General features: G+C 42.5%; 1 protein-coding gene across 3 annotated transcripts in view; it reads right to left on the reverse strand.

Moving 5' to 3' along the window:
* Nucleotides 1–15,717, reverse strand: part of IFNAR2 (interferon alpha and beta receptor subunit 2) — a 34,360-nt gene that overhangs the window by 5,788 nt on the left and 12,855 nt on the right. The window contains exons 3-8 of one of the 3 annotated variants that reach the window (XM_006048245.4): nucleotides 14,162–14,203; nucleotides 12,435–12,558; nucleotides 10,533–10,705; nucleotides 8,281–8,435; nucleotides 6,710–6,878; nucleotides 180–310 (exon numbers count right to left, since the gene is read on the reverse strand). In XM_006048245.4, coding sequence (XP_006048307.3) covers nucleotides 180–310; nucleotides 6,710–6,878; nucleotides 8,281–8,435; nucleotides 10,533–10,705; nucleotides 12,435–12,558; nucleotides 14,162–14,203 — 794 coding nt within the window. The remainder of the gene's footprint in view (nucleotides 1–179; nucleotides 311–6,709; nucleotides 6,879–8,280; nucleotides 8,436–10,532; nucleotides 10,706–12,434; nucleotides 12,559–14,161; nucleotides 14,204–15,717) is intronic. The other 2 variants (XM_044939518.2, XM_025281506.3) reach the window with 2 other exon arrangements.

Genomic DNA, 15,717 nt, shown 5'->3' on the forward strand with positions numbered 1-15,717 from the left:
TGAAAAGAAAGCAGAAAATGCAATATATAGGTTTATAGGAATGGTAAAGAACCCAGAGCGATACAACACCTTGATGTTTTGAGAAAATGGGGTTTCTTTTATGAAGATATTTAAGTGTATAATAAAAATTCTTAAGTCAAAATGAAAAATAAAGGTAGAAATGAAAAAAAAATACATACCAAAACTTTGGGGAAATCATTTCTTAAGCATATATAACCAATCCGTTTCAGTATCATTACAGTGCTTATGAAGACAGCAGTTATTAAAAACAGAGTAATTATTCCTCCTATTGTAGCAGATTCTGATGACTCTGTTGATGAAAAATTAAATGGCTTTATTTAAAAGTAAATCCAGTGAACAGTCACAGTTGGGAACAAATGTATATTAATCTGGTGGTGGAAGGGTTTATTATGGGGGCAAAAGTTGGAAAAACTACTGTTAAATATCAAAGAATGGAAAGTAATCCAAGTATACATTTTTAAAAAATGTTAAAATTCAGCTTCTAAAAGTAAAATTTCTTCCAGTTGATAATTATGCTTTATGACTGCATTGTCCAGTAATGTGGCAGTTTAGCCACATGTGACCATTTAAATATAAATTATCCAAAAAAAAAACCTGTTTCTGAGTCATACTAGCCAGGTCTCCAGAGGGAGTTGAAAAAGGGAGTTTGTCTGAAGATGACAATTGGGTCACGTGGAAGCTGGACTCTGGCCATGCCAGAACCCAGAATTGGGGTGTGGTAGATCTTGTTTTGTCCAGTTATGAGTTCTTTAGCTTCTTGTCAAAATGACTTTTCGAAAATTTCAATTTTCTGAATGTAAACAGCTTTTTCCTGTAAGTCCAACTAGGCTGAGAAGAAATCAGGACTTATAGAATTAAGGCTGTCTTTAATATCCAGAAAATCTTTTATTAATATTAATCCTATTACCACAGCCTCAAGCAAAACAATACAGGAGAAAAACAACTAAAGATGGCTCATATCTTTCTAATGTCTTTAAAAGGTTAAAGAATGGACAGAAAGAAACTCGGTGAAGATCTGAGCCCTTAGACGGCAGAAGACTCATGAACCCCTTTCATTCCCATCAAGAATGAATGGGCCATCATCAAGAAAATTTACAAATAATAAATGCTGCAGAGGGTGTGGAGAGAAGGGAACACTCCTATACTGTAGGTGAGAATGCAGACTGGGACAAACTTATGGAGAACAGTATGGAGGTTCCTTACAAAACTAAAAATAGAGCTACTATATGATCCAACAGTCCCACTCCTGGCCATGTATACAGAGATATATGCACCAATGTTCACTTCAGCACTATTTACAATCACCGGGACATGGTGGCAACCTAAATGTCCATCCACCGAGGAATGGATAAGGAAGACTGTGGTACATATATACAATGGAATATTACGCAGCCATAAAAAAGGATGAAATAATGTCATTTGTAGCAACACAGATGGATCTAGAGATTGTCATACTGAGTGAAGTAAGTCATATAGAAAAAGACAAATATATGATATCGCTTATATGTGGAATCTAAAAAAATAGTGCAAATAAAACTTATTCATAGAACAGAATAGATTCACAGATGTAAAAAACAAACTTATGGTTACCAAGGGGGAAGTGGGAGAGGGATAAACTGGGATCAACATATACACATTACTATATATAAAGTAACTAACTAATAAAGACCTACTATAATGCACAGGGAACTCTTCTCAATACTCTGTAGTGACCTATATGGGGAAAGAATCTGAAAAAGAGTGTATATATACATATGTATAATCAATTCACTTTGCTGTATACTTGAAACTAGAGTAATATTACAAATCAACTATATTCCAATAAAAATTAAAAAAAATGAATGAATGAAAATGTGTCATGTCAATGGCAGTTATAGAATCAGATCTAGTCATAAAGGCACACCTTTATAATACAAAATCCTTACACGTATGGAGCTTACATTCCTGAAGAGGATTCTGTGAGCCTACGTGGTTTCTTTGGAGGAGCAATATGATGTCATGGGATCTGGACCCATGGGTCCCACCCCTCTGAGTCCCTTGAATTAGAATTTCTATTTTGGCTCTGCTTCCAGGGAATCTAAACATGACACCACCCTATTTAATAGAGACCTGGGACTTCCCTGGTGGTCCAGTGGTAAAGAATCTGCCTTGCCATGCAGGGGATGTAGAGTCAGTCCCTGGTCTGGGAAGATTCCACATGCCATGGGGCAGTCATGCACTGCAACAAGGACTCAATGCAGTCAAATTTTATATATATATATATTCAAGTTAAAGAGACCTACCAGATGTTCAAGGTGGTTTTAGAAAAGGCAGAGGAACCAGAGATCAAATTGCCAACATTTGATGGATCATCAAAAAAGCAAGAGAGTTCCAGAAAAACATCTATTTCTGCTTTATTGACTATGCCAAAGCCTTTGACTGTGTGGATCACAATAAACTGTAGAAAATTCTCAAAGAGATGGGGATACCAGACCACCTGACCTGCCTCTTGAGAAACCTATATGCAGGTCAAGAAGCAGCAGTTAGAACTGGACATGGGCTAACCTAACTGGTTAGAACCAGTTAGGACTGGTTCCCAATAGGAAAAAGAGTATGTCAAGGCTGTATATTGTCACCCTGCTTATTTAACTTAATAAGGCTATGGTTTTTCCACTGGTCATGTATGGATATGAGAGTTGGACTGTGAAGAAAGCTGAGTGCCGGAGAATTGATGCTTTTGAACTGTGGTGTTGGAGAAGACTCTTGAGAGTCCCTTGGACTGCAAGGAGATCCAAGCAGTCCATCCTAAAGGAGATGAATCCTGGGTGTTCACTGGAAGGACTGATGCTAAAGCTGAAACTCCAATACTTTGGCCACCTGATGCAAAGAGTTGACTCATTAGAAAAGACCCTGATGCTGGGAGGGATTGGGGGCAGGAGGAGAAGGGGACGACATCACCGACTTGATGGACATGGGTTTGTGTGAACTCTGGGAGTTGGTGATGGACAGGGAGGCCTGGCGTGCTGCGATTCATGGGGTCGCAAAGAGTCGGACACGACTGAGTGACTGAACTGACTGACTGAACTGACCATCCTTTACCAGACATTACCTCTCCCCTGCCCTTTCTGCTTAATTTTTCTCCAGAGTATTATAGTATTATACTTAGCCATCCCTTAACACAATACATATTTTATTTTTTTGAATCTTGTTCTTTTGTCTCCCAATGTAAGCTCTATAAACTAAGGAATTTTTAATCTGTTTTATTCACTGCTGTATCCCCAGTATCTAGAAGAGTATCTGGCCCATAGTGGGCCCCAGTAAACATTTGTCAAATGGATGAGGACACCTTTCCCTGGGGAACTTACTGAAAAAAAGTCAGCCGATTAGTTTAAGATTTGACAAAAGGGAGGCATTTCTCCATTTCTCTGGAATAAATCCGCCTTTATCAATACTGCTTTAAGATACCAGTGTTTCACCACTGATATCCCAGTAACTTAACTCTGGTTCTAGGTCATCCTTCAAGAATCCCCCACCATCCAAACCTACCTGGTCCCTGGGTTTAGCTGGTTGAGGGTGGCTCACATGGCCAGTTTACACAGTGAGAGGGGTCACATGATCTGAACCTACTTGGTTCCTGAAGTTTCAGACAAGAATTGTGGCATGAAATATTTGGATAGCGAGGCATACCTGTACCTAAACTGTCTCATGTAATGATAAAAGAACAGACGCTGAAGTATACAAAGTGATGTGTTCGCACCACGGAAGCATGAAGTGATGGGCCAGCATGTTGCCATATGACCATTCTTAGCAGGTGAAACAGGGAAGAGTCAGGGGAGACACTGAGTCACCACAGAGCAAGGACATCACCTTCCAGTGCCTTTGGTCAAGCAATGGCACCCCACTCCAGTCCTCTTGCCTGGAAAATCCCATGGATGGAGGAGCCTGGTGGGCTGCAGTCCATGGGGTCGCTAAGAGTCAGGCACGACTGAGCGACTTCACTTTCATTTTTCACATTCATGCATTGGAGAAGGAAATGGCAACCCACTCCAGTGTTCTTGCCTGGAGAATCCCAGGGATGGCAGAGCCTGGTGGGCTGCCGTCTATGGGGTCACACAGGGTCAGACACGACTGAAGCAACTTAGCAGCAGCAGCAGCAGGTTCACCTAAGGGCAGACTGAGTTTCAGCCAACCACCGTCCATCATGCCCTATTTCTAATCTGAGTTTTTATTGCAGTGACACTCTGATTTATAATAAGAAGTACATATTTGGTCTTTGTCCTCAATTCTGAAACCCTTAGAAATTCCTAAATAATAAGAGCAAAGAAAGTGAAAGGAGCTTTTTTTGTTATTCAGAACAAGCCCCTCTGAACCTCACTTGGTTTATGTGAAACCCAAAATGAATAAACATAATTTGTGTCCTAACACCAATTCTCAGCATCAACTAGGTGTCCAGAGATTTGACTCGTTTCTGATAGTACCAGGAGTTAGTGCAGAACCCACAGGGCTATCTGTCAGCTTTGATGATTTGCTAGAATGGCTCACAGAACTCATGAAAACAGTTTATTCCCTAGATTCCTGGTATATTATAAAAGATTATAACTCAGGAACAGGCAGAAGGAAGAAATACACAGGGCCAGGTATGGGGCATGGAGCTTGGACTTCTGTGCCATCTCTGGGCACGCCATCCTCCCAGCATCTCATAATGTTCACCAACTTAAAGTTCTCCACCCCATCATTTACGTTTTTTAAGAAGGACTCGTTATATAGACATGACCAATTAAATTCGTGGCCACTGATGGTCACTTCAACCTCTAGCCCTTCTCCCCTCCGCAGAAGTCAAGGGGTGGGGCTGATAGTTTCAACCCTCTACATCACAGGGCTCGTTGCCAGGGGAACTTTCCAAATGTCAATGGATATGAACATCCACTGCTCATTATTTTCTCAGGAAGCCTATTGTTTTGCCCTGTGTATCTCTTCCTTCTGCCTGTTCCTGAGTTACAATCTTTTATAATATACCAGGAATTGGTGTTAGGACGCAAATTATGTTCATTCATTTTGGGTTTACATTTTTATAAGAGCCATAGGCATGAAGAGACTATATGCAGTTTTAGGTTTGTTCAGTTGCTAAGTCACGTCCAACTCTTTGTGACCTCATGAACTATGGCACACCAGACTTCCCTGTCCTTCACTCACTGTCTCCCAGAGTCTGCTCAAACTCATGTCCAATAGTTGGATGCCATCCAACCATCTCATCCTCTATTGTCCCCTTCTCTTTCTCTCAATCTTTGCCAGCATCAAGGTCTTTTCCAATGAGTTGGCTCTTCAAATCAGGTGGCCAAAGGATCGGAGCTTCCGTTTCAGCACCAGTCCTTCCAATGAATATTCAGGATTGATTTCCTTTAGGATTGACTGGTTTGACCCCCTTGCTGTCCAAGGGACTCTCAAGAGTCTTCTCCAGCACCATAATTTGAAAGCATCAATTCTTCAGCATTCAGTCTTCTTAATGGTCCAACTGTCATATCTGTACATGACTACTGGAGAAACCACAGCTTTGACTATACGGACCTCTGTCAGCTGCTAGGTTGGTCATAGCTTTTCTTTCAAAGAGCAAGCATCTTTTAATTTTATGGCTGCAGTCACCATCCACAGTGATTTTGGAGCCCAAAAAAGTAAAGTCTGTCACTGTTTCCCCATCTATTTACCATAAAGTGATGGGACTGGATGCCACGATCTTAGTTTTTTTAATGTTGAGTTAAATATGGGCAAAGTTTTGCCCACATGTAACTGACATTATAAGCATGATTTAAGTTAAAGCTGTGACATAGTTTTTCCTTTAAAATTGATCTGTGTATCCTTTGATTCTGAGTAACACTGGTGAATAAACTGACATTGCCTGGAGTTATAGCAAACACCAGGCACCTTGACATGCCAGCTGCTCATCAGTGGAGCTCACTTCATCCGCAAAGAAGCCATCACACTTAGTCACTCCCTTCTAAGTCTCATCTTATTTTGACTCTGGTAAATCAGAGCACTAAACTCTCACTGGGGTTGGGAAATTCACAAGGGCTTCTTTGGGGGAGATTTTCATAGATTTTCACTGTGGGCAAAACAGTTGGCTTCCTGAGAATAATGAGCAGTGGATGTTCCTAAGGCTGACTGTCCTTCCTGCAAATTCCTCCATTCAAAGGAAGGTTCGGGGAGGAGGTTGTATGCTGTTTTGACGCCTTGGCCACAGAAGGGCTTTCAGCCTTCGTCCGTGACCAGCTCATCCACACTGGCAAGTTCCATTTTCATCCATGAGTTAGAGCCGACCTTCTGGAGAGTCAGGCCACGTCTATGGACCTCACTGTGACTGTCGTCCTCCCCTTTGGCACCTCTGCAGGCGGTTGCTTCAGGAACCAAGCCTCCTCCACCACTTGACCTGAATAACGGCCAAACCAAGGCCACACAGAACTGAACCCGATGCTGCCCCAGAAATAAATCATTTCCACTTTAGCCTCCTGAAGTGGAAGTTACCTGACTGTCCCCATGGGATGGCAACATAAAAGCAGCTCTACCACATGGTAGAGTCTGACCAACAGAAGACATCTCTGTGATGTGCCTTGTCGGATGAAATATCTTTAGTGCTTCGCAATTTTCAGATTCTTTTCTTTAAATAGGTTTTCCCCCAGAGGAAAAGCAAACCATGAATTTTCAAAAACTGTCATACCTGATTCTCGTCTGGGTCGAAAGAGGGTACATTTTAAGGGAGATCTGTTTATTTTTCTTGGATCTTTAGGCTCAAAATAAACGGATATACAGTAGTTTGTGTTTGGAATTAACTTGTCGATGACATAATTGAAATTTTCCGTGATGTTTCCAGTTATTTGGGGTTGATGCTGTAAAAATGTGCAAAAAAGAAAAAAACGTCAGTAAGACATTAAGTGAGAATTTCGTTTAGAGGCAAGCCCTAAGAGAGTCTTTGAGAATTGGTCTTCAAATCTTAAAAACACAGATAGAAATATCATAGGCTTGGCAAGAAAAAGTTATTTATAAGTTACTCACGGAAATGATTTATTCAAAATTACATGCACGTGTATAAACACACACATCTTTAACCATGAAATCTAGTCTAGCAACTTCCTTTGACAAATGAGGAGAAAAAGACCCAATGAGGAATAAAGGTCTCCAGGATGTCATTTTTGTAAGGTGATGTTACTCAAGATCACCTTGCAAAAATCAGAAAATAAGATTATCCTACTTCATTAATGATATGAATCTACACTTCAGAAACTGCTTTCATATATATTAATTCATCTGATTATCAAAAGAGTCTGCAAAGTAGGCATTATTCCCGTTCTCCAGATGAGGAAACTGTCGCTCAGAGTGGTTTAGTAACCTCCTTAAGGCCACACAGCTTATCTGTGGCAGAACTGAAGCTGAGGTCTAATTTCCCTGTCCTTTCCCTAAAAACACCTTGCCTCTTCTTCTCTGGCTACTTCTGTTCCATTTTGGAATTAAAGAGATGATCTGAAGAGGTTCTTTCATGAAAAATAACTTTTGTAGAATGGTTTATAGTTTTTAAAGTACATTCTTACCAATGGTTTGATAAATGGAGCTTTCCACCAGCTCAAATACAGCATTCTATAATATTTTTCTGCAAGTTTCTATTTGGAAGGAAGAGGAATTTTTTTTTCTCACCCCACCCCCCAATAAACTAAAAGGTCATGCATGGTGGGACGGAGCAGAAGTGCCCTGGTGGGAGTGCTCTGGCCTGGAAGGGAAACCACCAAAGCATAGCTGGGCACCAGAACTCTGGGCCCCACACATGGCATGATCTTTGTGGTTATCATGTGATCTGCAGTCTGCAACGCTTGCTTCCTGTTTTACAGGAAGCTCCTTCCCCCTTGGTAGCCATGGACTCTGCCCCCCTCACTATGACTCAGATCGGTAGTTCCTGCTCAGAGCCAAGGTCAACCCCTGCCCAAGGTCATGAGAGTCTGCCCACTCATCTCCAGAACATCACTCCCCTCCCCCACTCCACTTACCACCTGGAACATTCCCTACGCATAGGGACTTGCTGTCATTTCTTCCATCTAAAAAGTCCCTCCATAGACCCCAACTTCCCCTTCCAGCTATCATAGCATCTCCCTACTCCCCTTTATAGAAAACCCTGGAGACGTCTTTCCTGAACTCAAATAGCAATGAAGCCCAGACCCTTCGGTTTTAATTGTCCAAATCATCACAGGTGTCTTTTAGCAATGTATTCATTGCCAAGTCAGAACTGTTTTGACCACTTACCCTCTTAACACTGTTCCCTGCATGCTCTTCAATAAATGCTAAGTAAAACTGTAATTCTTCACTTTGTATCCAGGGACTGTCGAATTGAAATTTCATATTCACACTGATGTGGTTTGTAAAACCAACAATCTCAAACTCTGGTGGGTCCAAAGGCTCTGTTTAGAAAATGAAATAAACCCCAAGGTTAATCAATAAATAGCATAACCGTAATGATAACCACTGTCCTGATACAACCATACCTCTTTACAGCTCTTTTTGATTACCTGTGGCCCTCGAGGCATGGGTTATATATATGCATATTTTAATTGGTGAAAAACTGAGAACAATAAAAGTGAAGTGATTTGTTTACTATTACCACAAGAAATGGAGGACAGATTTTGGGGTGAAAGTATTTCACAATTTTCAGGTTGTATTCGAAACTTAAGAGTGAAAATGACTTCTCATCTAATAATAATATAATAACAATACATAACCATTGCAGAAGTATCAGAAAATACAGACAGGCAATTGTCTTTGAATGCGGTTAATCCTCTTTTGCATATGCAGTATGTGGATAAATGCATACACACATATAAAACTGAACTAGTGTACACATGTACCGAAACTAAAATTAAATCATACTGTTTTACATGGTGTATATTTTCTCTTATTTCATAAACATATTAAATGCATGTTTGCCTATGAGCTGGCAAACTAGGGCCTGTGGGTTAAATTTTGCACAGCCTGAAAGTTGAGAATGGTTTTTATTTTTGGAAGGGTTGTGAACAAATTAAGGCTATGTGACAGAGACCATATATGGCCCAAAAAGGGCGAAGTTTTTTTCCCAGTCTTCAAAAGATTGATTCACTCTTTTAAACAGTTAGATTGGCTCTAATTTTTCTGAATGGAATCTGCATATCAGTGAGTATTAACAGAGCTCAGTCTTTGCATTTGGCTGTAATCATTTCTTTAGGACAAATTCTTGGAGGAATTTGGGATTAGAGCAGGCCCAGGTTAAGGTTTTCAACACATACTGCCAAATACCTTCGGAAAGACTGTGTCAAGGTATATTCTCTGCATTTCTTCTAAGTCTGGGTATTTACCTACTTTTTATATTTACCATTTGAGTCTTGAAAAAAGATATCTCATAACTCTGTTAATATACATTCTTCAATGGTCTGAGTAGTCTGAGTACCATGTTCTATAAGTTGGGCTTTTCTTTCTTTTCTACGAGGACACGTACACAAACACGCAATCCCACAATTCCGAGAATCTCTAAGTATCCAAGTTTGCTCCATGGGATTCAGCTATCATCACTTTGGAAGCACAGATGAGTGTGTGTGCACACCCACACAGCCTTTAACATGGCTCCTTTTGCTGCTGAGTCACTCAGGCACGTCTGACTCTTTGGAACCCCATGGATTGTAGCCCACCAGGCTCCTCTGCCCATGGGATTCTCCAGGCAAGAATATGGGAGTGGGCTGCCATTTCCTTCCCCAGGGGATCTTCCTAAGCCAGGGATCAAACCCATGTCTCCTGCTTGGCAGGCAGATGCTTTACCACTGAGCTGCCTGCAAAGCCCTTTGCAAGATCAGGATACCAGAGATGTGATGGAGTCTGGCAGAAAGCCACTGCCAGCTGCTCTGGAGCTGTTAACACAAAGGCCAGAAGGAGCCGCCTCCCATGGTAGGGAAAGGAAGAGCGGGCACGCCTACTCCTGGCATCCAGGCTTCTCTGTCTGGGCCCCGTGTGCACACACACCTGGGTGCTCACACATGCCAGCGCTACTGGGATCGGATCTGGGGGAGGGGCTGCAGTATTAAGGAAAACACAGACCCCCAAAGTTACGACAGCTCAGACACAGGCCTTTCTGAACCCCGTTCCACACTTCCTGTCAGGCTGAGAAACAAAGCAAAAAGTAGCAGCTACTGTATATCAGAAGTAAACACAGCATTCTAAATCAACTATACTTTAATGAATAATAGCTTCAAAAAAACATAGCAGCCGCTCCTGCCTGAGTGGTGGCCTTATACAGGCACAGAGAGCCCTTATTGTCAAAGAACAGGTTATCATTCCACTTTTTTGGAGAAGAAAACGGAGGCTCAGAGAAGCCAAGTAACCACTCCAGGGTGACAGAGATAGGAGGTAGCAGGGCTGGGAGGTGAACCCAGCCCTGCGTCTAAAACACCTTTACAGAACTTCTTGCTTTCTGGCAAGGCAAGTGACGATGAACTTGGCGATGATGATGAAGATAATAAACAAGACAAACTCACTGTCTGACACCAGGAAGAAGGAGCCTGTACAAGTGACCAGCTGTGCCTTCTCTCTGAATCCAACCACCTGGGGGATGTACATGTCCGTCGTGTTTACCCACACGTCTGTGAGGTCACAAAACGATCTTGTGATGTTTATACAGTCCTTGACGACCTTCATATCTTCTGGTTTACTTTGAAAGGCAAAGAGATGGTCAAAAAAAAGTGTTAGCCTGTATGTGATGAGGGTCCATTAACCCGAAGCCCCGATTGCATGTTCCTGTGTGGCTCTGCTCAAAGGTCCCTTGTGGGTTTTCTTTCCTTTAATTTTGAAATTTTAAACATTTTATTTTGTATGGGAGCACAGCTGATTAACAATGCTGTGACAGTTTCAGGAGGACAGCAAAGGGAAGTATCTCCGTGTTGTCACCGGCTCTCACCCCCCTATTTCAAATGGAACACCTTACCCCTCTCTCTTGATCCCTCTTTCCTGTCTTTATCTTTCTTCATACCACTTGCCCCCACCTGGCTTGTTATATCTTTGCTGACTGAGACCTCTGCCTACTTTTGGAATGTCTGCCCCAAGAAAACAGGGATCTGTGTTCCGAGCGTTATCCCTGGCATGTGGTAGGTGCTCAGTAAATATTTGCTGGGTGAATGAATTAGCAAATGTTGGGTGTTCATGGAAGAGGCCCCAGATCTCTCTAATTCTACAGGACAATCATGACTGCCCGTCCCTGAGACCCCTTCTTTCTCAGATTGAGGATGTCATGGTCTGGTCCTAAGTCAGCCTATATGGGACCAACACAGACATCTGCTCTCTTGAGCTTCAGAAAGGCAGGTGGATGATACACGTGACTGCCTAAGGCAGGGAGAAACTTACAGTGTTAGTAGGTAACAAAGAGAAACCCAATCCTAAAGGAAACCAACCCTGAATATTCATTGAAAGGACTAAGGTCACCTGATGCGAGGAGCCAACTCATTGGAAAAGACCTTGATGCTGGCAAAGATTGAGGGCTAAAGGAGAAGAGGGCGGCAGAGGATGAGATGGTTAGATAGCATCCCGGACTCAAAGGACTTGAGCAAACTCCAGAAGATAGCGAAGGACAGGAAAGCCTGGCATGTGGCAATCTGTGGGGTGGCAGAGTCAGACATGACCTAGCGACTGAACACCAACAACTTAGAGACGTCCACCAGAGGTCCTTCAGCAGGTCAGATAGCAGCAGTAAGAGCAATGAGATGAACAGCCGACTAAGGACACTCCGAGGGGCAACTGGACCAAAGTAAGGCATAGGAGTGTGATTGTTGGCTGTGGGAATAAGAGAGCCAAAGAGGACACTGTCCGTTAGACATGACTCCCTGCAGCCACCCCTGAGCAGGAGGATCGGTACAAGGAGGCTGAGCTCTGCGCCGAGGGCCACAGCTGGTTAGTGACCGAGCCAGACTTTGAACCTGGGCCTGTCCTCGTCAGGGCCAGGTGGGTTTCTGATGTCCCGTGTGCCTCCCTGAGTAGAGAGGAGTAAACATAACCCATCAATATGGTCAGCAGGTCTTTGGACTTCTGTCCTCAGAACGATGCAGCACTTTCGATGCCCAGACTTACTGAACTAGGGAAGTGATTGTGAATAATGACGATAATTATTTTGCATCTGAGGCTTTGACTGTAGAAATTGGCTTTGGTTCTCTAAGTACAGTGTGTCAAAAATAACTTTGGGGTGTTCAGGCATTCAGTGTAATTAAAAATGGAGGAGTCTTTTGTCTTGGACTTTTAAAGCTCTGAATAAAACACTGAGACTGAGAGGGGCTGAGTGAGGGGGAGAGAGAGAGAAAAGCTCTATCACAAGTAAGGTCACCTCTTCCCCACTCCCCACATAATAGGAACATGATATAATTAGCAAGAGAAAAACAGAATGTCAAACCTACCTCATGATTGTGTACCATAATGTATAGTGAGTTGGTACAATTGAATGGTTTTTTAATTCCCATGATAAGACTGACTGGAAATTTCGGAATCTCATCTTTAAAGTGCAAGGTTCATCTGAAGGAACTAAAGGGAACAGAAGTTAAAAAAAAAAAAAAGATTGAAATCTGGAACCCACTGTTGTTATCTTGGCCACGGTTCAAACTGTCCCTTGGGATCTGAACTCCCACACTTCTAGCAGAGAAGCCCCTCCAAGAGGGCTGGGATCTGGGAAACCCAAAGGAAATGGTTTTGTTGAACACTAGAAATGAGCTAATACAAGTAATATACAGGAACTCAGCACCGTGTAAAGAGAATTTGGTGGTAGTGCTTTAAGTGGTTAATTCATATCCGACTCTTGCAACCCATGGACTGTAGCCCACCAGGCTCCTCTGTCCATGGGATTCTCCAGGCATTTGGAGTGGGTTGCCATTTCCTTCTCCAAGGGATCTTCCCAATCCAGGGATTGAACCCGGGACTCTTGCATTGCAGGCAGATTCTTTACTCACTGAGCTACAAGGGAAACCAGAATTTGGGCTCACCCAAGTATCACAGGCTCGCAGCCGCAATTTGGATCAAAATGATCCATGTTATCCTGGGCCACCTCATGCTCTCAAGTCAATCCTCAACCCCTCCTCTGGTCCCCCCTACATAGCTCAGCCATGGCAAGCTTTCCTTCCTATGAATTTCCCACTGCCCTTGTTCCCCATCACACAGGGGAGGTGAAGACTGTGTGCCCAGATTGGCTCTTTCCAGGCATTTCATCCCTATGCCTATGCCGGAGTAGATTTGATTCACAGACCCATTTCACAGACTGTGAAATTAAGAAGTTGAGTTATGCAACTCAGCTGGGATGTGGCAGTGGCAAAGGAAACCTTACAGTTACATTTGTCAGCTCTGCCTTATATGGTTAAAATTTAAAAGAGCATCTTCTTTTCCTGTGGTTAGGACTTTTGCCTCTTGGTTGCCAAGCCTTCATCCCCCAGTGCTCATCACAAGGCTGGATACATATTTAACCCATAGCAAAGTTTTGTGGGAAGGTTTACATGTAGACAAGAAATTTAGTTTTAAAAAATGTATTTTCTCTTATCTGGTACCAGGTACCAGGTACCAGGTGGAAAATTGTAAATTAAAGAGAAATGATTTCTGGAAGATTTTTTTGTTTGGCACAGTCTCCTCATTCTTCTATTAGTGAGAAAATTAAGAGCTGGATATATTTTTAAGGGGCTTCCCTGGTGGCTCAATGGGAAAGAACCCACCTGCCAATGTAGGAGACCCTGGTTCAGTCCCTGGGTCGGGAAGATCCCTGGGGGAGAAGTGGCAACCCACTCCAGTATTCTTGCCTGGAGAATCCCATACACAGAAGAGTCTGGTGGGCTACAGTCAATGAGGTCACAAAAGAATCGAACGACTGAGCGACTAAACAACAACCACAAGAACAATTCCTTTAAGGGGTTTAAAAATTAACTCTAGTGTTAATTTCCTGTAATAGTTTTATGAGACAAATTTGAAAATCAGAATTGGCTAAATTCTCCTTCTACAGAGAAAGTATTTGAGGAAAAAGATTCAAACAAAATGGCAACAGATTTGGAGTCAGAAATCCAATTTCCCACATTTTTTGACTTCTAAATGGTTGTTCCCCCACTCACACCCTTAGACAAAATTTTGTTAAGTCAAGAAAATCTCTTACCAGGCACAACATACGAAATACCAAACACGAGGCTGATGTGCACTGGAAAGAAGAAAAACATGTTAGAAAAGCAAACAACACTCTCTCCAGGCTCAATTTATGATTGTTGCTCTGAGTCTGGCATTCTTCCACACATGTGTATTAATATTGGACTAAGACTTTCTTGTGCTAAAGAAAAAGGGTCAAGTAAATGGTTCTGGGCTTCCCAGATGGTAAAGAATCTTCCTGTCAATGAAAGAGACATAGGAGACTTGGGTTTGATCCCTGGGTTGGGAAGATAGGAAATGGCACCCCACTCCAGTATTCTTGCCTAGAAAATTCCATGGACAGAGGAGCCTGGCGGGTTACAGTCCACGGGGGTCACAGAGTTGGATACAACTGAATGAGCACACAAAATGATCTTAAAGAGTTGATGGTATCAGCAGTGCCTCTTCCGAGGATGTTTCGTCCTCAGTGGATCCAAAATAAGCTGTTTGGGAACTGATACTAGTAATGAGGGTTGGCTGGTTGGGGAACCATCCTGAGAAGCAGTCATCCATCTGGAACAATTCTCAGAATGTGAATAAGCATGTTGCTAATTTAAAAACTTCCGAGGCGAAGATATTTACCAAGGTTGGTGGAGGGAGAAAGGTCTCGGTGAAGGGAAGGGGGGATTCTCATTTGTTTTCTGACGTCACCACAACTCAGAAGTGGGAGGGCAGGGTTGGCATTTTTTAGTAGGTGAGGCCCTACTGTGCTCACTGTCACATACTCCCCAATGCATGACATTTCTTGGGGGAGAAGTGTCCCAACCATGGATCCCTTACTGATAAACTATGGAACAGATGACACAGAAATAGAACCAAAACAAAGGTAAAGAGAAGGCACAAATGAATAGGGCGATGGAAAAAAAATGATAATAAATGAAATGTGGAAACCAAATTTCAGGGGTGACATTTTGGTTTTGTGATGAGGAAGGAGATGGGAGTTTTTTGTTATTTAGTTATTAAGTCATGTCTGACTTTTTGTGACCCCATGGATTGTAGCCTGCCAGGCTCCTCTGTCCATGGGATCTTCCAGGCAAGAATACTGGAGTGGGTTGCTGTATCCTTCTCAGGGGATCTATTCCAGGTGGAATTTTTGGAGGGGTTTGAGATATCTGAGGTTATTGATATTTCTCCTGACAATCTTGGTTCCAGCCTGTGCTTCTTCCAGCCCAACATTTCTCATGATGTACTCTGCATAGAAGTTAAATAAGCAGAGTGACAATATACAGCCTTGACGTACTCCTTTTCCTATTTGGAACCCGTCTGTTGTTCCATGTCCAGTTCTAACTCTTGCTTCCTGACCTGCATACAGATTTCTCAAGCGGCAGGTCAGGTGGTCTGGTATTCCCATTTCTTTCAGAATTTTCCACAGTTTATTGTGATCCACACAGTCAAAGGCTTTGGCATAGTCAATAAAGCAGAAATAGATGTTTTTCTGGAACTCACTTGCTTTTTCAATGATCCAGCGGATATTGGCGATTTGATCTCTGGTTCCTCTGCCTTTCCTAAATCCAGCTTGAACATCAGGAA

This window comes from Bubalus bubalis, chromosome 1 (genome assembly GCF_019923935.1).
Source record: "Bubalus bubalis isolate 160015118507 breed Murrah chromosome 1, NDDB_SH_1, whole genome shotgun sequence".
NCBI classification, from domain to species: domain Eukaryota; kingdom Metazoa; phylum Chordata; class Mammalia; order Artiodactyla; family Bovidae; genus Bubalus; species Bubalus bubalis.